Source organism: Meles meles, chromosome 4, assembly GCF_922984935.1.
Source record: "Meles meles chromosome 4, mMelMel3.1 paternal haplotype, whole genome shotgun sequence".
NCBI classification, from domain to species: Eukaryota; Metazoa; Chordata; class Mammalia; order Carnivora; family Mustelidae; genus Meles; species Meles meles.
In genome coordinates, this window is record NC_060069.1 from 157,999,822 (window position 1) to 158,023,246 (window position 23,425).

At 47.0% G+C, this 23,425-nt stretch overlaps 1 protein-coding gene across 5 annotated transcripts in view; it reads right to left on the reverse strand.

Annotated features, from left to right (window-relative positions):
- The window catches only part of ERG (ETS transcription factor ERG), a 173,396-nt gene that overhangs the window by 55,265 nt on the left and 94,706 nt on the right, over positions 1–23,425 (reverse strand). For all 5 annotated transcript variants that reach the window (XM_046003310.1, XM_046003312.1, XM_046003311.1 and 2 more), the window contains one exon: positions 3,124–3,341. In XM_046003310.1, the coding sequence (XP_045859266.1) occupies positions 3,124–3,341 (218 nt within the window). The remainder of the gene's footprint in view (positions 1–3,123; positions 3,342–23,425) is intronic.

Consider the following 23,425-nt stretch of genomic DNA (forward strand, 5'->3'; position numbering starts at 1 on the left):
CATTAAGTAAAGGCAATCCTCCTTCGTAATGTGGGTGGGCCTCATCTAATCCGTTGAAGGTCTAAAGAGCAAACACTGAGCTCACCCGAAGGAAGAGAAAGACTGCAGCATCAATTTCTGCCTCAGTTTTCAGCCTGCCAGTCTGCCTTGCAGACCTCAGATGGGACAGTCCATAAAACTGAAAGAGCCAATTCCTTAAAACAAGTGTCTAGCCTATCCCTTGTTTCCCTGGAGAACGCAATGCACCAGGCCAGGCCCACACAACTCCAGCAGACACACGGAGCTCTGGCTAGGCTGGGCAGTATATCTGTCTCTACTACAGAGAGGATCCACGCATGTCACCTCCTGTATCTGTGGGATGGGTAACAATGACACTTGGTGACCAGCTGACCTCTGCATCAGCGCTAAACTCTACAAAGCCTCGGGGGTTCCTGGAGCCCCTCCCTGCCCATATCACACCAGATTGCCATTTTCCATCAAGGAAACATATGGCCCTTGATCAAAGGTAGATGGAATCAGCCATGCTTTCTTCGTGGACGGCACCTGCCAAACATACCACCGCGGATCCGGGAGGAAGACAAGGATTATGAGACTGACTTCCCTCAGTGTCCACCACCAAAACACATCATGGTTTTCTTCAAAAGCTGGGACTCTCTTTAAAACTCCTGTGATGGGAACATCTGGAACAATCCTAGGATTTGGGGAAGGCCTGAGAGAGAAAGGCAGCAAAGTTTCCATTGTTCCCTCACAAGAAAACTCATCAGTTCCTCCAAAAATGATCACATTTCCCAGGAGAGAGACCCACCTCTACACCTGAGAGGAACCACCAATGGGCCTGTCCCCATCAGCCTTGTTGAGGAATGTGGGAGAAGCTTCCTGGGAGCCCTGTCCTTGGGGACCCAGCCCGTGGGCCAGGCTCAATGTTCCCGTCCAGAGGGGAAGCACAAGCCCACCTCAAAGGAAACGGTGTCCACTTCCCCTGCAAGACAAGAGTCTTCTCCTATTTACATGTCCTATTAGATTCAGGAAGAGCCACGTGGGAACAGGAGAAGGTTTTGTTTCTATGACACCATCCTCATCTCCTTGCTCCATCTCCCTCTGAGGCTGGTAAGTGCAGGATAGAGAAGTTCCTGAGCTGGTGGGAGGCCGGTCTCTGGAAACAAGGGCCAGGGCCCGGCTCACTCCGCTCATGGTCCAGTGAAAATCACCTCAGCGTCCTTTGTCCAAAGGGCTCTCTCCCGCTCTCTCCCATATGCAAGGAGGTGCCCCCTAAAACACACACACACGTGCGCACACACACACACACACACACACACACACACACACACTGATGTATTCCCTGCAGCTAGCCTCGGAAGAAGTACTAAGTACTCTCAGTGCTCGCAGAGTGATGACCAGTTAACACGCCGTGGAAACATTCTATGGGATGCACAGGTTTACCTGTGAAATATGGACATGAAACCATCAACTGGCCAGGACTAGGCTATTCTGGACCTTTGGACAGCATTTTCTACCAAGATCCTTCCACCTTCTCAGGACTTTGGAAAGTACGGCCTTGCTGGGCCTGCCTCAGCTTGAATCCCATTTAAAGGACGGGCGTCGTAGCAAGATTCGACACCAGAGTTACCGCTGCCATTTTCCAGAAGCAGCTAGATGCACCGAGGGTACGCACTTCTCAGAGCCAGGAAAGACCCTGACATCTGCCGTCTCCCTGTTTGGCACGTCAGCCTCACCTCAACCTTCCCACTAAGGGACTGTGACTTGGCACCTTCGTCAACTACAAGTTGAAGGAATGGTTTCCAGCGCTTATAAAACATGACAATTATAGAAAGCACATTTAGCGTTAGATATGTATGTAGCAAAAGGGGCCTATTAGACTTGAAAGAGAGTGGAAAATACACTGGGGGGTGGAGTCAAACACCCCTGGTTGGAACCCAGTGGCTTTAAGCTGTGATCTCGAGTTAGCCAGAAAATGCCTGAGCCTCAGTTTCCTCTTCCATCGAATGGGGAGGAGCATTCCTCCCAAGGCTGCTTGCAAGACCGACAGTTCACTAGATATAAAAGGGCTTTGTGCCTAATATGGCACTAGCAAGGGCGAGCTCTTCTCACGACTCCCACATCAGACTGTGCAACATCTAAAAGACATTATCCTGAGGCGCCGGGTGGCTCAGTCGGTGAAGCGTCCGACTCTTGATTTTGGCTCAGGTCATGATCTCAGGGTCCTTGGCTTGAGCTCCACCTTGGGCTCTGCCCTCAGTGGGGCGTTAACTTGAGATTCTCTCTCTCCCTTTTCCCCTCCCCTCCCCCTGCTCAGTTTTTCTCTCTCTCCCTCTCTCAAATGAATAAATACATCTTAAAAAAAAAAAACAGACAGACATCCTTTTTTTTTTTTTTTTTTGTCCTGAGATTTTATATTCTTTCTGAATATATCTGGGGTATTATATCATAATTGCAATCAACGTTACTTTTCAAAGCCACAGCTGATGAAATGCTTTCAAGTGTCAAGGACTATTCGAGTGTCAAGGACATTTGATAGCACACTCCGGGTGACAGCGGCAGTATCTTGGCAAACGCAGGAAAGTGAACACTTACGCACGCCATCAGAGCAGGGTTTTAAACATAAAAAAAGACAAGAAGAAACAGTGTGGTGCGTTAAGTGAAGGGGACAGAGGAGGGAGGGAGGAGGGGATGGCAGTCACATGAAGTTGATCCATTAGCCAAGTCATATGGCTTGGGCTTAGGCTGCACTGCCTGGTCACTAGCGGACACTCTCCCTCCATAAAAATACAAGACAGCATTATTTTCCAGGCAATAAAAACCTCAGAGATGAATTCTGCCATATGTGGTCACGGCCTCCCTCCCACAGAGCCCTCGTGCCTGGGAAACAGAATTGAACACCACATCTTCAAAGAGACTTCTCCGTAAATATACTACCGGTTTTACAACCTCTGTCCGCAACGCAAACCACTGGAGAACACATTTTCTCAGCATCGCCCCGTGTTACCATTCCATGGCCTCGCTTTCTGAAACTGTCTTTGGAGGAGGGTGACTAATTTCCATCTGGCCTTCTCAAAGGATAGTGAAAACTGAAGTCCGGGAGAACAGGGCTCGGGGTCTCCTTACCTTGAGCCGTTCACCTGGTTAGGGTTACATTCCATCTTGATGGTGACCCTGGCTGGGGGTTGAGACAGCCAGTCCTGCTGAGGGACACGTGGGCTCATCTTGGATGTCTGTCCATAGTCGCCGGAGGAGGATGCGGTCATGTCCGTCTTAGCCAGGTGTGGCGTCCCGTAGGCACACTCAAACAAAGACTGGTCCTCGCTCACAACCGATAATGCTTCCTGAATGCCCAAAGAAACACACATTCAGGACATGCCGAAGGACAGTCATGGTTCAAAGAGATGCTGACTTTAGAGTCATTTCTAACCGGGGGCCACAGTTTAGGGAACTTTCATGGTATCCAGGTCTATGTCTGAGAAGAAAAAAAGTAGCTGGTTTCCTTCCCTCCAGACTCTAACTGTTGGAACCGGCCAGCCCGGGAAAACTTTCCTGCGGGTCTCAGAGCATCCCCAGTTTGACTGCAGCAGCGTAGATAATACCCACTTTAATCTCAACTCAAGGAAGTTGAATTTCAAAGGTCTTAGAAGACATCCAATTGCATGTGTCATTATTTGACAAATGCAATCTATAATTCATGCAGACAGGGTACAGAATGGTCATGGAGATTAAAAAAAGAAATGGGACGGGTAACACCTAAGCATCTGGCAAAACTGCCACATGCCCAGGAGATTTTAAAGAAGATGTTCTTAGAAAAGAATAAGGGGACGTGGAGCCCCGGAGGACAAATGCACAAAGATAAGATTTTTTCCACTTCGAAGTTATTAGCTGAAATAGAGTTTCAAGCAATGCTTCCATGATGGCGAACATCTGGATGGTAAATGAACCAGAAAAAAAAAAAAAGAAAGAAAGAAAGAAAGAAAAGAAAAGAAAGCTGTGAATGATCCAGATGCCTCCAAATACCAGGATGTTTAAAATATCTGGATCCCTGACTAGCTCTTCTTCTCCTTTATTTTCTGTTCATAACTTTGGTCCTTTGCATGATGGGGTGACAAGAAAACAGAGATTCCTCCTTGTTGGGTCATGATTTCTTCTGGGGCTTGAAGTCCCATAAGTGACTAGCCCATGGATACACGTACATACTCCATGGCCAAATCAGCAAAGGCAAATCGGATTCGGAAATTTCAGCAACTTGAATGATCTACCAGTGTAGCTGAAGAACTCTAAGATGACCAAATTTGGGTCTCTATCACAGGAAAAAAAATTCCGTGTGAAAGCTCATTTTTATTTTAGCCCTCTAGCAGCCTCAGTATAGCTACGAACTGGCAAGAAGCAGGCGCTACTCAGGTCATACTCTGAAAAACTAAAATGGAAATTTTGATGCTGGGGGTACTCTGGAGAACTTCACCCCCAAATGAGGACATGTGAGCTTCAGAAAGGTCCAGAACTCACCTTGAAGTGAGCTGTGGAATGAGGGACCCGTCGAACTGGTGTTTTATCATCCACCCCCTCAGCCTATGAGATGCCCTTCTTACATTTCTTGGTTTGGAATATCATTTCCTAGCACTCCCTCCTTCTTCAAGCTGATATTTTAATAAATAAGAACACTCCCTGTTAGTCACAGGGCCTTACAGAGCGGCCTTTCTAAGATACAGACCTCCCTCCTTACCCAGAAGTAGCAGGATCCTTAGGAAACACATGCCACTTCACAGACCACCTGTCCGAACCCAGCGTGTCCTCTGCTACTCGGTCCCCCACCCACCCAAGGACTAACTTCACAAGTGCGTGAACTTCATTGCCAGGTGCACGGCACTAGGAATCCGCGAGTAGGAAGAACCACAAGGCGCTGGAAGAACCACAAGACCCGGCTCTGGCCTCCACAGTGGGGGCCAGGTGCCTGTGGGTATGTAGCACACCACCACCCCCCACTTCTTAAAAATCCCTCGAATCACAGTGTGGAACACTTGGGACGCCGGCGGTTGAAACAGTAACACAAAACATACAGGACAGGTTGTGCCAGCCAGCCAGCCAGAACCAGACACGAGGAAGGAAAAATAAATTTTTTTAAAAAAGGTAACTTTGAATGCAGGGCAAAACCAAACACAGCAACCACAGACAACAACCATAAGAAGCAGCAGCCCAAGGTTCAGTGTGTAGCAATGAGCGCGGGAGGCGTCAGGGCAACAGGAAGACGTGGCTCTCCCCCGGTCACAAGGGGAGGGAAGGAATCTGAGGCATTTCAACTTCCAGACTAGGTTTAGAAGGGAAATCAGTATCACTGCAGGGACTTACTGTAGGTGAGTGTCTTTAGTAAAAACATAAACCAAAGCTTCTTACAGAATGCTTGTAGAACGCAGTCTCCATTCCCATAGCGGCGCGGCACAGAAAGGTTTTGCACGCTCAGAACTGCAGACAAGGCAGGCAGCCACTCCGCCACGCACACTCCCGCCTGGTCCCGCAGACTCCCAGCCCGGCTCCGAGGGGAATAACACACTACGTCATGTTAGCATCGGCTCGCCCGTGAAGAGAAATATGAATCAATGTGCGATTTATCTCAGAACTTCGCAGAAACAGGTGAGGTGTAAGGGATAGCCTCAGTTTTAAATTACAAGTGAAAAAGAAAAAGATTTTCGCAACAGGAAGAGTCACGATGTCAGAATATTAGCAGACTTCCTAGGTAAAGCAGGGTCCTTTTGCAAATCTTTCCAATGACCAAATTAATGGAGCATGAGGCTAAAAAAGTGGACCGAAGTCGTAGAACTCAGACAAGCCTCCAATGTGAGTTTGGATGGGGGGAGGAACACATTCTCACATCTGGCAAAACATTATTTCAGCACATGGCTTTCTAAAGAAAGAAATCAAAGTTAATTGAGATCGATTTGGGGGTGGGGAACATGCAAAGCTAAAGATAAGGGAGATACACGTCTTTTCTTCACAGCTTAAAATTCTCCTCAAAGTTAACATTGCATAAAAAAATGAGAAAGTTGATGTGATCCAGAATGTCCGAGGTTGCTTTTGTTCACTAGAGGAGAAAGAGATCACAAAGCAAGGGATTTTCAGGATAAACATCTCAAGAAGAGTGAAATAAAACCCACATTCTGGTAAATAAATAAATAGATAAAGCAATTAAAAAAAAAAAGCATGTTCCAGAGTGATTATAACCAATCAAGAATGCTGAACACCTAGAATTAAGGTACAGGTCAGGAAAAGGGAACATTCAAAATTAGTCTCTCTCTCTCTCTCTCTCTCTCACACACACACACACACACACACACACACACACACACACACACGAGCCCATGTGGCACATTTTAACAATGCGGGGAGTAAAAAGAGGCCCCAGGGTCATTTTCCGAGACCTGCTTCAACAGGATAATCACTAGAATTAACTGCTGCTCATCAGAGGACACAAGCAGCAGACGCCATAGACCGGCAGCATCTGTTTTTTCATCCGTTAGACTCGGTCACGTTATGAGGCGCGGGCTTCATCATCCCTCTGGTTCGATATGAATGACAAAGGCTATTGCGCAGGATTCTCCCGCCTCTGCAGCTCTGGGACTTCAAAGAGGGAGAGGATCTCGCCCAGTAGGATTAAAACCAGAACGGAGCTCTGAACACAGGCTGGTAACCAGGAACACATGAATCCCTCAACTCCAGCTTGGCAAGGGGACCTCTGGCCTTGACGGAAGCCGTCCCTGCTTCCCTGCCTGCCGCCTGGCTTCCCTCCTGGTCCGTGGCCACCTCACCTACCTACTTGCCTACCTGCCAAAGTGTCGGCAGATGCCTTAGTTAACATGCATAGGTTATGCTCTCAGAACCTTCGTCCAGGTGCAGGACTGGGGAGCTGGCTTTGGTTGCTTTATAGCAAAGAACTAAAAAAAAAAAAAGTCAAAACCTGGCAGAAACATGGCATCATAATTTAATATGCTTGCCTCTATGTTACTATAAAAAGACCTGAACTTTAGATTGGTGTGTGCCAGTGTGTGTGTGGGGGGGGGGGGGGTGTTTTCTCTGTAGCTCCTGGAAAGTTGGGATAGTCTGATGTGGCAAGTGGCAGCCTACCAAGGTCATTTTTTATGACACACATAAATTCTAAGCAAATTGCCCCCAAACTAAAGGTGCTTCTATGTTAGTGCTAGTGTGTTTATTATTTCATATGAATACTGAAAACACCAGTAACATACAAGGACCATTCCTTTGGATCTTGGTCATGGGACAACCGTCAACGGATAGTTCCAGAAAGTGGGGGAGTTCTCAACTAGATGATATTTCATAGTGTTAGACTAAAATTTAATTTCTTTTCAAGGAACTAGATGTGGGTACAGCAAAGGATCCAAACACGGAGATTTAAAAAGACAGTAAGAAAAAGTCAAATGCACTTTGCAAGTGCACTGATATTTTCGGCAAAGGATGTCAGGGACCCCGAAGCAGATAAATTCCTTCTTGAAGCAGACGAATATCTGTGAAAGCCTCCTATATTTCAAGTAAAAGAATTAGGAAACAGGGCCTGGGCTCCTATTTGCTTCTAATTCATGATCCCCATGGTTAAAAATACTATATTGCTAATCCAGAAAACCCAATGTGCTTAGATTTCCCTGAAATCCTGACTTAATGTGGAAGCGAGTTTCAGAATGATCCGCTCTCTTTCCCAGCTGAAGCCAAGTGAAGCCCACAGAGGGACATGGTCCTTCCATGGTTTTCAAAAATTCAGAAGACAGCCAGAACTCAGAGTCCACGGAACTGGATTCCCAAACCCATTTCCAGCTTCAAGTATCATGTGCCTCCAATCGTTAGGAAAAACAAGTGGAAAAACTAAATGGAACAAGCACACTGAGTAAGACGAGGGTCACGCTTTAGAAAACATTCTTAAAGAAGTCCTTGTTGTCACAACACAGCGTCCACTCCAGCAAGTCCGTGTCATCTGAAATCTGGATCCTGCCTCTTCCACTGGGCTGAGAAGCCCATGATGGCCCCACACAAAACTCTTCCTTAAACTTGTCCCATGCAGAGCCAAGGGGAATTTGGTGCCTCACGTAACCCCACACCCTGCCACGAGTAAGAGATCTTTCACCACTTTCTCTGGACTCACAAACAGTTGATCCATCACAGAACACTCAGGTTGCCCTGTTAATGAAGCACTTTGCATGCATATCTTTTGAAAGCCTATGTTACTGACTTTATGATACACCATTTTTCACAGGTTCCCAGCTCTGAAATCTGGATGCATCTTATGATCGATGGTGTGCCATTGTTTATGGGCTTCCTCGTTCATGCCAGATGAAATCATGGTTCATTTTATAACCAGTGGCATCTTAAATCTACAAAATATGGTCATTCGGTTCTGACAACAGTCCGATGGAGTCAGTCGTCACTGCTGGGTGAGAAAGCGGGACTAAGAAGAAGAGTGACGTCAATCGTGCAGACCAGAAAGAAGCTGGGTCTGGGGTTCTGCATGGCATCCCTCCCTAAGGCTTCACCCTCACCCCTGTCTGGATCTTATGAGAAGGAAAGAGGGGATGGACGAATGGAGGTGACGTGCAGAGAGCTTCCTGACTTGGTCTTTTCAGGGCCATGGAAGAGCAGAGCTGTTATCATAGAGAAGAGATGGAACCATCTAGAAAGAAAGGCTGTAGAAGGAAGAGGTGGGAAAGGGTGAGGCAATAAATGCCCTGAATCCCAGGATTTAGGATGGAATTGAGGTATCAGCAGAAGATGGAAATGAACCCTGTAAGGCCAACAGACTCACCCATGAAGTTAAAAGCTATGCAGAAATTAGGCCCCAGATATGTTTCAGTATTTCTTACATAGGCAACAAAGCTGTCCTTTTCTTTGGTCAATCAGATTATTCGGACTCAGACTGCTGGTCACATATGGGGATGTGTTCATCATGGGTGGACACCTGACTTCTCTCCACGAATAATACATGGGGAAAATACGGCAAATGGGAACACCACTTATATACATGCTAGAGCCCATGCCACTGGTGGCCGTAAATGGAAGTCTGCAGACCCTAAAAATAGTGGAAAGCTATTTATTAGGTTGTCTGAAGCTCAGTTGTTTATAGGCTGTCTTCGAGCCAGACCCCATGCAATGGATGCTTCTGGAAAGTCACCTCCAACCCACATTTGGGAGAGAAAAAAAGCAACACAAACAGAACAGACAATGCACCTGGGGAAGACCCCCCTCACCCCCCACCATTCATCCAACAACCACATATCAACTGCTCAGGAGTTTTTTTTCTAAACGTGTGTTTTTGCATTCCAATACAGCCAACATCTCATGTAATAAGAAACTTCATCTGACCAGTGGGTCTTTTCATTACAACACACATACACACACACACACACACGCGCGCGCGAAAAGAAAAGAAAAACAAAGGTTAAGTCACCCAGGACTTGTCAAACTGGGTGTGAATCACTGTTGCCCTTTCTCAGTATTCTTTTCTTTTTAACACTTCAGTGCAGGAAACATTAAAATCATAGATTAAATGCAGCATCTAGCTTTGCGTCACGTTTTTCTCATTTAACACATTGCTATTTCAGTCCTTCAAAAAATATAAAAAATCTTGGAGTAACCTCAAAGGGAAAAATGCACGTAGGCAAATGAAGTCCACTTAAAGAGCGTATTTCTCTAATATGGTAGTGTTGCAGTCTCAGACAAGATGGTAACACACAACGCCAGCTCTGTGCTAGAACGAGACACGGGACTGGAGCAGAGATCAGGAGACACATCCAGATGTGCGGATACACCCTGACGCACACAGACAGATGCCCACCTCTCTGTCTACAATCCATCTATCCATCTACCTATCATCATCTTTACCCATAGAGTCCTTGAGAGGACCCTCACATAGTCCCCATCTTCTGGCACACTCACTGGGACAGATGTTGCCTGTGTCATGCAGAGAACTCAAATTCCCGCCTTTCCATCTTTCCTCATGTCTTCCTTTCTCACCTATAAGGTCCTTTCCCTCCATTCAGTATATCCCTTTGGAAAACAGAGATGCAGATGGACCCCCTGATGACTTCCTGTCCAGTTCCTCTGGTCTGAACTCACTGGGTGCCTCCTTGGCTCTGGGTAGGCCGAGGTGGCTCCTGGAATTTTCTTTGGTCACTTACTTCTCCCCCAACTCCTGCATTTATTAAAATAGAAGCAATTTGAGGGCAGGATCCTTTGCGTCTATGTTACTAGCATCAAAAGAGCTTCTCAACACCACATGTATGGGGATGTTCCTAGTAACCCTTAAAGTCAAGAGATCCTATTACAGCCCCAACATAATGCAATAAGTGGGGTCCAAAAACTTCTATCCCATCACAACAAAAGATCCATGCTTAGGAGATCATTGGGTTTTGCAGCCAGTGACCAGGAACCCATAGGCTGTGTCCCTGGTAATACGTCTGTAGTCACCCTCATGGAGCACATGACCAGAGCAGGGTCTTACCTTAAATCTGTGTAGGCCTAAACTGGGGACTCTACATAGCGAGGAACATACAAATAAAATAAGGCTTCCTGGAAAATAAGAATTCTAAACCAAGGAAGAAGCATTCATTGGGGAGCAAGTCATCCTGGAAATACTGTGGAAGCCTAGAGCCTTAGAGAAACATTTCCAAGAAATAGTAGTTCTATCTCACACAACGAAAATGAGATTTCAATGCACCTTGAGCGATGAGAAAGCCAGCAAACATAATTTTAAAACGACTTCTGTTTACTGGCTTGGTGAGGCGCAGAGCCCTTTTTAGCCTTTGGAAGGAGAGTGAAGGAGATTATTTCTCCAAGTAAATGAGATAAAAGGGTGCACAGCTTCTGATGTGCGAGAGGAGTGTGTGTCCCAGAGACCCACCATGCAGCTCGGGGCTGGCGCTAAGCACACCGCGCTCTTGACTCGAGCATCAGCTACGAGGGTGCGTTCTATGTTAAGTGTTCTTATCACACACACAGCAATAGATAAATAAAGAGGGAGGAAGGAAAATTGTTGAGGTGAGGGATGTGTTGGTGGCCTGGATTGCCACGGTGGCTTCATGGGTGGATACTCACCTCAGACTCATTAAGTTGTATGCATTAAATACATACCCTTTTTGTGTTCAATTATGCCTCAATAAAAAGGTTTAAAAAAAAACCCTAAAAAAACAACACATAAGTGATGTTCATAGCTTCTTTGTTCTCCTGCAAAGAAATGTATTTCTTCTCCTCCCACAGGCTCCTTTCCTTCTTTAGAGATGAACAAAAAGTGTGAAAACATGTGTGGAAGCATCCTGTTTGTAAGTTTTAGGTGGGCAGGAAGGCAAACAATACAACAACTGCCCCCCATAGACCCTCAGTAGCCCTTGACCTCATGTGTGGCTGGGCTGGTGTTCCACGTGTGGTTTTGTTTTCCAAATCACTGCCATCAGAGAACACTCAGAGATTATTGGTCAAAAGCCCCCATCTTCTTTTTATCCAGTTTTTATTTTTAAGTAATTCATTTGAGATGAGCAGATTTTCTTTTCACTTTGTAAATATATTTTTTAAAGATTATTCTTTTGAGAGAGAGAGAGAAAGAGAGAGAGAGAAAGGAGGGGCAGAGGGAGAGAAGGAGAGAAGCAGACACTCCTCTGAGTGTGAAGCCTGATGCGAGGCTCTATCCTAAAACCCATGAGATTATGACCTGAGCTGAAATCAAAAGTCAGATGCTTAACCAACTGAGCCACCCAGGTGCCCCTCTTTTCACTTTTTGTAACCAAATTTAGGATGAGCATAGAGATGACCACAAAGTAGGAAACAACACGGTAGAGCATAGGGGCGTTGGATCTGGGGTCAGAAGACCCGAGTTTGAAGCCGGATTCTGCCCTTGCTTCCTGTGCCTCCTCGGGAGCTTTGGGGACCTCTTTCTGCTCTAGGTTCCGAAAGGAGCTTGCTGGGAGCTTACTGGGGATGCAGATTCTGGTCCCCAGCCCTGTAAGGTCATCCCATGTGAGCTGGAGATACTGCATACTTGCTTACTCAAGTGAAAAGAGAGCTGCCTTACCCTTGAGGGAGTCTCAATTTCTTCAACTACAAAGACAGTGTTGGTAACAGCTGCCCAGCTCCCACCCAGGGATGTTAAATGGATCAAATAAGCCAGCACGTGTAAAAGGTTTTTTAAACCTTAATGTCGTATTTCAGTTATTATCCCATTACGATAGAAGTTGGTGCTCCTGACCTGAATTCTCCACGCGGTTCAAGCAGTGGTTTGGACTACCCATTTCTCGCCATGTTGTTCGAGGAAGCCCGATGCCAGGAAAGTATGACTCTCTTATGTACAGTCACTTATCTTTGTACGTACTACATTTCAAAGCCAAGTACCTTCATCTAACATGGGGCAGAGAATAAGCGAGCACCTCCGCTTTTATTGCAGTTCCTGATCAGTGTTTGTCGGGTTTCGGTTGCAATTCTACATGAATTTGTTCGACATCAATTAAATGTAAGTATCATGTGTGAAAGGATCTGGATCCTCTGGGCAAAAATGTAGCTTCAACTACTGGTAAATCCCTTGGCATGTTGTTGATGCTGTTGGTATTCTCTATATGAGTAAATGGATGGATGGATTGATGGATGGGTGGATAGATGAATGGATGGTTGATGGATGATGGATGGACAGCTGGATGGATAGATGGATGGTTGATGGATGGATCATGGATGGATGGATGGATAGATGGACAGATGGATGGATGGAGATACCATGTTCTTAGAACATAATTCTTCTTTTTTCCCTAGACTAGCCCATGGCACACAGTTGATATTCCTTTAGCTCCCAAAAATGTCTTCTCTTCCAACATGTGGGATCCCTGATGCTCTCTATTTTAACTTTCCCTAAAACCTCGAAGGTTTTTAATAAACATATACAAGGACATGTTTCTACAGCAGCTAGGCTAAGACACTCATGGGACCATGCTATCCTCATTTTTGAAGCTTATTCACAAGGTTGGAATGCAGGTGATTCAGGTTTCAAGAGACACAGAGGATCCCCAGAAGAGCACCTCAGGCCCACAGCCTTTCACATTTTTCATTTGTTGGAATGGTCCATTTCTGAACACAAAGGGTGGGACAGCATCTCATACATCTGATTTTCAGAAGGAGCTCCGTGAAAAACAGGCAGCTCTAGGCTTGGTCTTTTCAAAACACACATGCATCTGCTAAAAATACAGTGCCCTGGACATCTGGAATTGGTCTCATCCATGAATCTCTGACACATGGATTCATTGTTTTCAATAAAATTCCAAGAATTTTATTCATGAGAAAGTTCTGGCACAATGGAAAACCCTGGCAAGAGCCAGCTAGGAGCAGCAGATGTCCCGGCCCCCGCCCCCACCACCGCTGGCTCCGCTCTTTTCATCAGGCTTCTCTCTCGTGCTTTCAGACTCCCAATCCAAGCTCCCTGTGAAAGGGAGCAGCACAGCAGCCTTGACTTTAAAAACAAAATGGAGGCAGTTCCTCGCAGACGGGTGTGTGCGGGCAGATCCGACATGCACGGGTCAGGAGGGGCGCATGAGGGTGTAAAAACGCCAGAAAGAGCTCGGGGTGGCTGGTTCCAGAGGCAGCTGCTCCCTCGCACCGCTCAGGCCTCAGCTGGGACGCCTTGTCTCCAGAATCTGCTCTCCTGAGCTTTCCTAAGGTCCCTTCTTGCACCAAAATGAAATCCATTTTACTTAAGGAGTGACATACTCTTCCTGCCAGGTCCAAACTGCAAGCCCCCGTTCTCTGTCTCTGAGCAGAGGCAGAGACGTGGCTGTGGGGGAGCCATGGGCAGGGCCGGGAGTCTACCCCTCTGTGCTGTGGGCGCCCAAAAGGTTTTACAAGTTCATTTTAGAGGTTAACTCCAGGCTCTGTCCATGCTGCCCTGGACTGTGATTCCCCGTGTTCTGTGGATATCCTCTTCCTTGCTCACCATGAGAAGGTAGGCAAGAGACCCTGAGAGCTCATTTCTTGTCTTCAGGTGTGGTTAGGACCTAATCTCCAGGGCGGCATGGCACAAAAAGCCCAGCAGTAATAGTAAAGTGCGGTTCCACTGACCAAAGTCTGCAGAAGCCGGGACGATCAGGTGAGGGAGGGAACACAAGTATGAGTACGCATGGGAGCCCCCAACACTCACAAGGTCCAAAGACCTCCTTGCTTTCCCTTCCATCCCCATCCCTGAATAATCATTGGCACCGACTGCATACCATATTAAGCAGAGTCGGACACAGACACTTTTTGTCTCTTAGACACCGACTCCCACTGTGGACGGAGCCAAGTGCTCACCCACTATGAGGGTTCCTTCCCTGCCCAACTCCTGCTTTGGCCCTGTGAGTGATGACACCGTCCTCCCTGGGGCTGAGAGGTGAAGCCTATGCTTTGCAGATTTTCCAGAACATAAATCTGTCCATGTTGCTGCCCAGGAAGGAGACCAAGTAGCCAGGGTATCGTAACCTTTGTCTGTGCTCTGGGCTGAGCTTCTCCCGTGATGTAGCATCGAGCACCAGGGAGTACGCTGTCACTGGGACGCTTTTCATGCACCAACAAGCTAGTTGCCAACAAGACTTGACTTTTACGACTCTCAGAGTGTTGATCTCAAAACCTAATACATTTGAATTTTTCACTGTAAACCCATTCAACAATTTCAACTGACACATCCATATATCATAACTAAGTGCTCTCTTAGAGCCTAGCTTGAGCCCCTCTGTGAATTGGTCTACTTAGGAAGTCAAAATCACTCTTTAAAACACTGCAGAACAGCAGGTGGCCTAAAACTTTTAATGAGGCCTACGAAAGGATCTAAACCTCGGCTTTTGGATTGCCTCCTTATTTGGGACCTTTTTACTTACTGCACCGAACACTCATGGGGAAAGCAGAACCACACGTGGCCATGTGTACCCATCTTTTCCACGTGAGAGAAGACGTTTCCAGATGTACGGGCCCACGCTGCACAAAGATACCTGCTCAGTGGGTGAGAGGTGGGCTCTGCTTACTAAGCCCTGTGGCCCGTGCAGAGCTGGCTCCTGTTGGAGGGGTGCGGTTTGCTGTTACTCACCCATGTGTTTTGCAGAACGAGCCTATGCATCTATCGCACGTGGCTCCTTCTACTTAAAAAGGACGACTTATCTAGAAAAAAAAAAGACAATCTGCCTTCCCTATTTGCTAACCCAATAGACTTGAACTGGTCATTACTGTAAGCATAGGCACTTTAAATTAATTTAAAAATTAAAATGACAAATGCAGCGTCACATAGCTAGAAGTTACGAAGCCACTTCTGTCCCTGTTGTCTTAAGCCTCGAACTCCCGATGTAAAAGCAAGCAGACTCGCACCCTTCTCAAGTCCCGGTCAAGGCAGGCTCCTGCGGGCCCTGACATCCGAGATGGGCTTATTCCTAACGCAGCTGACGCTGATCCCCACAATCACGATGAACTCCCACAGAATTCAGCCTTGCACGGGGGTCTCACTAACTAAATCTCACTGGATTTTCACTCCTGTTCATGTCACCAACCTTCAATTTTGCTTCCAAGCAAAAGAGTATATGTGTGTCCATGTGCCTCTCAGCAGATGGGGGTGACCAAACACAACCAGCCCTAGTTAAGTATTTGATAACTGTTTAATGAATTCTCCTCCAACCCCGCAGTCAGGACAGACGCTGCCCTGCCAGGCAATGAGCTCTCTGTAGGGCCATCAAATCTCTACGTCCAGCTTTCCCTTCATTACCCATTCAAGTGCAGGCAATAGAGAAACCTTAAAATTCAAAATAAAGGGGTGCTTGGGCGGCTTAGCTGGGTAAGCACCTGCCTTAGGCTCTGGTCGTGATCCTGAGGGTCCTGGGTTCAAGCCCTGCATCGGGCTGTCTGCTCCCCAGGAAGTCTGCTTCTCCCTCTACCTCTGCCCCCCCTCCCTGCTTATGGTCTCTCTTGCTCTCTCTCTCTCAAATAAATAAAATCTTTAAAATAAAATAAAATTCAAAATAAATAATCATGTATTTGTGGAGTGAATTAGAACCACATGCTATTCAAAGTCCCGTGCGGGGACCAGCACATCAACATCCCCTGGGACCTGTTGTACATACAGAATCCGAGCCCCGCCCCCGAGCTACAGAGCCCAGATCCCAACGGACAAGATTCGTGAAGCGAACTGCACGCACAAGAAGTTCTGGGAACTGGGTTAAAATGTGGCAAGGGGTCTGAAAAGAAGGAAAAGGCAGAGCAGAATGAGGAGGGCCAGAAGGAGGGGACAAACCACTGTTTTTAATAGAGAGTGGTCAGCGAGGTTCTCATGGGGAAGATGAGGCCCGAGCAAACTTAAGAAATGAGAGAGGGATCCCAAAGGACTCCCAGGAAGTGAGACTCCCGGGTCACGGAGGCAGCAAAGCCAAAATCAGAGGAGGGCGTCGGGGTCGGAGGTGGGACGGGGGTCAGGAGCAGCCAGGGAGGAAGTGCTGTCCTGCGGAGGGAGAGTGTGACTACTGGCTGAGGAGGAGGGGGTGCCGGGGAGGCTGAGGCTGGGCAGAGCCATGGGTGGGACCGGCGTCCTGGGAGTGGAGGGGAACCAGGAAAACGTCCTCTTTCCAGGGACACACTAAGAGTTTTCACCTTGTAAGTGTTCTGCAAAGAAAATTCTATCTTTTAAGTTGTATTATTTTTAAAACTAAATGTGGTCAGAATACATGTGTTGTGCATGCCGTGTGGACACCAAGAACCACACTAGTAAGACATGATAGCCGTCCTTTGCCCCCAGTGCAATGGGAACTTCAAGCATCATGACGTACAGAAGCTCCGGGAACTCAGAATGTGTGCTTTTCGTTCAGATAGCCGGCACGTGGCCATGACCCCTTTTGTGTAATTTTGCACATATAGGAAATACCTCATTGAGGCTTCCCTCCATTCTGACCACCTCCTATAAAGGGCAGCCCTTGGGGAAACCAACCACAGACAGTCAAAATGAACAGCATCACCAAAGTGCTCCCCTGTCCTCAAGTCAGAGTTAACCCCGGGGGCAGACGGTGTGTGGTGTGTGGGTGTTAACAGCTCTAGAGGGCGAGTGGCAGGCAACAGGTCTCACTACCGTTCTGCTCACCTCCCACCCCTGTGAAAGCATCACACCAAAGAAGGGATTCATAGGAACAGCTATTTCCTCTTGAAACAAGAGGATAAACTTGGTTTAGGGCAGAAGCATTCAGAAGAATGGTTTCTACTGTGCTTGCCTGTCAAGAACCCTGAATTCTCAGAGCTTTATCAGTGGAACATGCCTCCTCGTTGATCAAGGGAGATGCCCCTCTTGCTAAAGAATCTGAATCCCAGGTCAAAATTCAGTGCCTTGTCTGCGTACTTGTTTCCTAAGGCTTCAAAACAAAGGACTCCAGATTTCTTTAAACAAAAGAAATTTCTTCCCTCATAGCTCTGGAACATAGAAGTCCAAAATCAAAGTACCAACAGGGTTGGTTCCTTCCCAGGGCTGTGAGGGAGGGATCTGCTCCAGCCAAGGGATCTCCCCTTGGCTTGTACATGGCTGTCTTCTCCCTGTGGCTTCACAGAGAGGATGCCTGCCCGTTCCCCTCTTCATAAGGACATCGGCCATATAGGGTCAGGGCCACCTGATGACTTCATCTTTACCTGATAGCCCCTGTGAAGACCACTGTCTGAATGAGGTCATGTTCTGAGGTCTGGGGATTAGGACTCTAACATGTGAATGTGGGGGTACAGTACAGCCTGCAGCAGGCTAGAAGTTCCCGGAGAGCAGAGAATACGTCCATTTGCTTCGTTGTGGTCCCCACCTGCTTAGCACAGTGTGAAGTACCAGACTCAACACTATAGGTCAGTGGTTCTCAAAGTGTGTTCCAGGAACCTCCTGGGGTCCCAGCACCCTTCCAGGGAATCTGTTGCCCCATACTGTTTTCGTAATACACGGAGATGTTACCTGCCGTTTCCATTCTGAGCCTCTCACAGGAGGGCAGTGATGTTTTCCAGAGGCTACAGGCCCTGTGATAGCAGAGGAGACTGGGCACACAAGCAGGTACAGCATCCAGCTGTCGTCTACTAAGCCAGATGTTAAAGAGATTTGCGAAAACACAGAACAGTGCCGCTCTTCTCACTAAGTACGTTTTTGGAAAATACAGTTATTTTTCACGGGAATGTGTTCTTTACATTAACACATAACGAGTCTGTTACTCTTATTTTTAAGTAAATTCATAAATAAAGGTCTCAGAAACATCTCGGTTTTTGTTTCTAACTCAGTAAATGTCGGTAGATAGAATCCTTATAAACAACGGCTTCTCAGCAACGTCCGTCATTTTTAATGGTGTAACGGAGTCCTGAAGCCCCAAGTTTGGGAACCACTGCTGCGGGGATCTGAACAGGCTGGGACACAGTCCGTCTTCTCTGAAGGAACCCGCAGTCTTAATGGCAATCATGTGCTTTCTGAAGGAAATACGTTTAGTGGCTAAAAACTGCAAAAAGAAGAAGAGGAAGAAGAGGAAGAAGAAGAAGAAGAAGAAGAAGAAGAAGAAGAAGAAGAAGAAGAAGAAGAAGAAGAAGAAGAAGAAGAAGAAGAAGAAGAAGAAGAAGGAGAAGAAGAAGAAGAAGAAGAAGAAGAAGAAGAAGAGGAGGAGGAGGAGGAGGAGGAGGAGGAGGAGGAGGAGGAGAAGCAGCAGCAGCAGCCCATTGGCCATTCCCATATGTTAACAAAAGGGAGTTCTTATTTTTATTAAACAAAAAAAAGCCAATCTTGAGTCTCTGAAGACGGCACTTAGTGATGTGTTACATTTGGAACTCACGTACTTGAGAAACCAAGAGTCGGGGAGACTGGCATTTTCCTGCACCCCAACTGTGGAGCGCTGGGCCCCAGACTCTCCAACACTGGACAGAATGTACTAAAGAAGAAGGCTGCCCCTCCCCTTCCAGCTACAAACTACCGACCCACATCTGTTTCCAGCTGAGACTTCTGGAAAGCACTGTGTCTTTTGGCAAAATGGGTGGAGGTCTGTTGAGGGACTACAGACCAGCAGGAAATGAGCAGAAGCTACAAACCACCTTACCCGCTGCCAAGCTAGCCATGGTTCTAGGGCCGAGCCAACTTGAGAAAGTGGCCCCAGGGCCATGGGCCTGCAGAACCCAGGCACAGATGCCCTGCCTGTCCTCTAGCATGTCCATCTTGGTGCCCTTGGGGCATCTGTGGATTGGGAAGTGGCACTCCCCAACTAAGGCTAAGGACCATTAACGACCAGCATATACTAAGTTCTAAACCCCTCTCTTAAGTACTCGGACATTGGAAGATCCTCCTTGTTTATTTCCTCGCTAAAGATTGTACGTCATGTCTCATTTTAAAACAGATTCTCAATAAAATAAGATAAAATAAAAAATAAAATAAGATAAAATAAAATAATAAAAACAGGTTCTCTCTGGCATTAGATTCAAATAACCACTAGTAGGACACCCACTACCACCAAAACAACCCGGCAGGGACGGGTGGTGCTGACATAAAGCTGGATTGTCCTCAAAACTGGTTGCTCTAGACAGTCTGGAGTTACTTGAGCAGAGGGATAAAACACCCAGGATTCGTCAGGACCAGGGGAATGCAGGCTCCGGGAGAGCAGGGGTTTCCTTCTTTGGGTGACTTTTTTCACCACTGCCTGGACAAGTGCCCGCACACGGAGCTCCCGTGGGGAGTATCTGTCACGCACATTTGCAGTATGTGGGGGCTAAGTGCAGTGCTCCTCTGTGGGCTGCTTTCCTGGTGGAGGAAAACGGGAGGGAGAAAGGGAGGAGGGAATTGGTGTTCACTGACCCTGAAGAACGGAGGGACTGGACTAGTTGAGATGGCGAGGACCATGTTCAGGTGGGGAACTTGTGACAAAAAGCACAGAAGTAGGACCACCGTGAGCTGGAGAGGGCCCAGGGAGATGCTGGGTGGGCAGGAAGCTCAGATGGGATCCACAGGCTAGTCCTCATTTCGGAGGGCCCTGGATGCCCCATCCAGAGTCTGTCTTTCATTCTGCACAAAACATGGGCTTCTTACTTCCATGCTTCCGTGATCTCTCCATCCTGGTCACCACTGTCTCACAGCCTTTCCAACCACGATATAATCACCTCATCTAGTTTGAGATTATATCCCTCCTATTCAGGTGAGGCACAGACTTGGTTATGATTTAGATTAATTTTGGAATGTAATTCATTTGTTCTGCATTAGCAGGAACGGCTTAATTTCCTAAGATGACCTCTCATGGACTCATAATCCTAGAAGGCCCTCTCCTGAGGGGATGGGATATGTGCTGGAAGCAAAGAGAAATGTCAACAATTTAAAGCAAGCCTGAGTTTGGCAAATTCTACGTAAGGACAGGCAATTCTCCATATGGTAAAATGGTACTGACAACCCAAGCAGGCACAGTCTACAGAGAATCAGCTCCTATCTGTGCCACGACTTGCATTAGCCAACTTCACAGACAGTTAATTTCACTGGTTTGAGACTATGGTCTCTTTTGAAGGTGGGACAACTCACAACAAATCACGAGGTCATGTGTACACTGAAAAGCAAGGGCTCCTTTACAGGAATAATCATCACACTGTGTCTCCCCACGGCCCCAGAATAAAGTCCCACTTCCCAGTGTGTCCTGCCCTTAGAAACCCTGAACTCCTGTTGCAAAGACAGGTCTTGAGCTTGCGAATCTTAATGAGTACTCTTGCATTCACTTGCCAGCGACCTGAGCGATGAAAGTAACTCCTGATCAACCGGAAGAGGCAGGTTAACTTGGCAAGGGATGACTTTCCAGGAAGATCTTCCTCTTCTACTAATCCAAGAAACATGTGCGCATGCTGCTGGAAATCAGGATCCGGTTCTTGCAGTTCCAGTCACTGAGCTAAGGACCTTGCTCTTTCTCTGGATGATATGGCCCCTTGAATTTCAGAGAGAGATCCAGCACCCCACAAAGGCCATAAGCAAGAGGCACATCAATGTCAAAGCCTGTGCTGTCAATGTTTCCAAGGGACCGTGTATGTTCAGAAGAGGGAACGAGCTGGTATCTTGCCCTGTTGCCCCTAAACCAATCTCTTCCCGCCTACTTGGCCCCAAGACTTCTATACATTATATGGTTTCCCAAGAAGGAGTCAGATACTGAAATCTGAAATCAGAAACACATTTTCGAGCAACAAGTGCATGAGGCTAGCAAATTGAGAGCCGTGGAGGCAGGTGTGTTGGTGCAGATGGAAGAGGAGGTGAGGAGGCAGGTCAGGAGGAAGTCTGTGGGATGCCTCGCAGACCCGCTGCAGAGGGTCTTGAAATTGCCAGTGTGTTTTCATCAGATTGCTAGTTTCAAAGCACTGGATCTGAGGCTCGAGAGGGATCTGCTAATTTGCGTCTTGACTTTGGGGTTTCCAAGAATTCGTACTTCTATCTCAGTGCCAAACAGCAGAAAAGCAGGACACATTCAAGGCACACAGTTTGTTGGTTAATTCCAAGGAAAGGCTGCATACCAAAACACAATGTATATTCTTCCGGCATAGGACGGAGAAGTGAGCCAAATTAGCACAATGCCCAAGCACAGTAGCAGTGTTTCTGTACAGGCCTGTCACCCACGTGTCATCCACGCACAGGGGCTCCATGCACACCCAACTTAGGGTCATTCAGGCTGTGGCCTGTTACCCACTCTAGGAGTCACTCAAGCCTTTGTCTTGCTCCCTCCAGCTTCCTGCCTTCTTAAAGCATTCACTGGCCATCAGCCAACGGGGGGACAATGTGAAACTCCCCTCAGTTCGCTTGATGACTTATCAGTGCTTCCAGGAAAAGGCCTGTGGTGGAGAGCCAGGGAAGTGAGATCTGTGTTCCATGCAGATCTGCACCTTCCTCACGACCCAGTCAATCAATAATTCTTATCTCCCGACGGGCATGGTGCTGCCTGGCTTCTTACTCTCTCCCGCTGGGCTGCCATAGGGCCCTGCTAAGCTTTGGTGAAGCTGGACGCAAAGGGAAAAATGTGTGCTTTTTCGAATGTGGAGTGGGAAACCAAGGTAAATGCGGGATAGACCCTGGGAGCTCAATTCTTCTCTAACAACAAAAATCACACTTGAGACAAACATGTCCCAAATCCCTTTAGCGCCAGCCTCAGTTCCTAAAGATCTCTTCCTCGACAAGGACTGTTGGAGTGACTTTGGAGCTCCGGATGCCTTCATGAGTGCAATTAATGACATTAAAAAGGAATGTCATGATAGCGGCAAGAATGGAACATTCTGAATTCCCCTTTGGCAACTGCCACCCAAGAGGAGTTTGGGCGGCGGGCGGGGGGGTCTTCAGTTCACCTAACACCCCGTGAAGCCACCCCAAATGTGCTCTCAGCCAAAAGCGGTGTGCTCACTCTGAAGATGTGACTGGAACCAGAACGCAAACCTGAGGTCCCCATGGAACTGAAGGGATCACTGCGGGGGGGTCCCCTGCCAGTTTTCACCACGGATGCATTTCTAAGAAGAACGGTTTCGGTCACAGAAGCCAAAAAACGTGTGTCAACGTTCAACCTCATCTTCAGACTCCGGCCACACTTACATTTCATATTGTCTTCCCATCTATGAACTCATTAATTCACTTACCAAACATTTATTGACTCGTGATTCTGGGCCATGCACTGGGACACAACTTCAGGTCCTCTCAAAAGAAGACCCCAGGATTCCATCTACCTGCTAACTGTATGTCATTATCATAAAAACACTGCCCTCTCTCTGGATGTCATTTCACAAAAATTCAGCCACCGAAGCTCATGACCGTGATCCATGGGAGCTGGGCTCTAAGGCTTCAAGAAGATCCAGGCTTCTCAGAAAAGTCACTGAGTACATATGGATATAATTATCTGCATTCTGCTTCCCCCCAGAATCATTGTATTTATCACTTTGAGCAATTTTCTTTCTTCCCTTTTAGGAAATATTGTGAAATATTTCCTTTTCTTTTAGGCAATATTAATTGGTAAGAAATGTGTTTTATGATATAAGTGACTTCTCATACATAGGTTTGAACAAACTGAGGCGTATGAAACTAAATTTCCAGGCAGCTTGTAAGCATGACTTGCTTTTCCTTTAGAAAGGAAATAAATGTACGGGGTTATTGTCAACGTTAATGAGGTAATGTTGGAGAAGGAGTTATAACCCTTCATATTCCCCCCTGTTGTGATGCTCATAGAGTATGTTTATGCGCCCAAACTCACTTGGACCTAATAATAATAATCTTTACACACTACAAGTATTAACACCTGCTACAGTGTTACATGATTTCCCTTGGAATTGTCTTTGTAAGGCTAACATTTGGGTTGCACACGGATGTTTACAATATATGTACAACTTTGTTGCATCTCCTGGTTTCTCTGCCTGTCTCAGGCCATTAAACTGTGAGCTCCTGGAGGGCAGAGACATCTCTGAT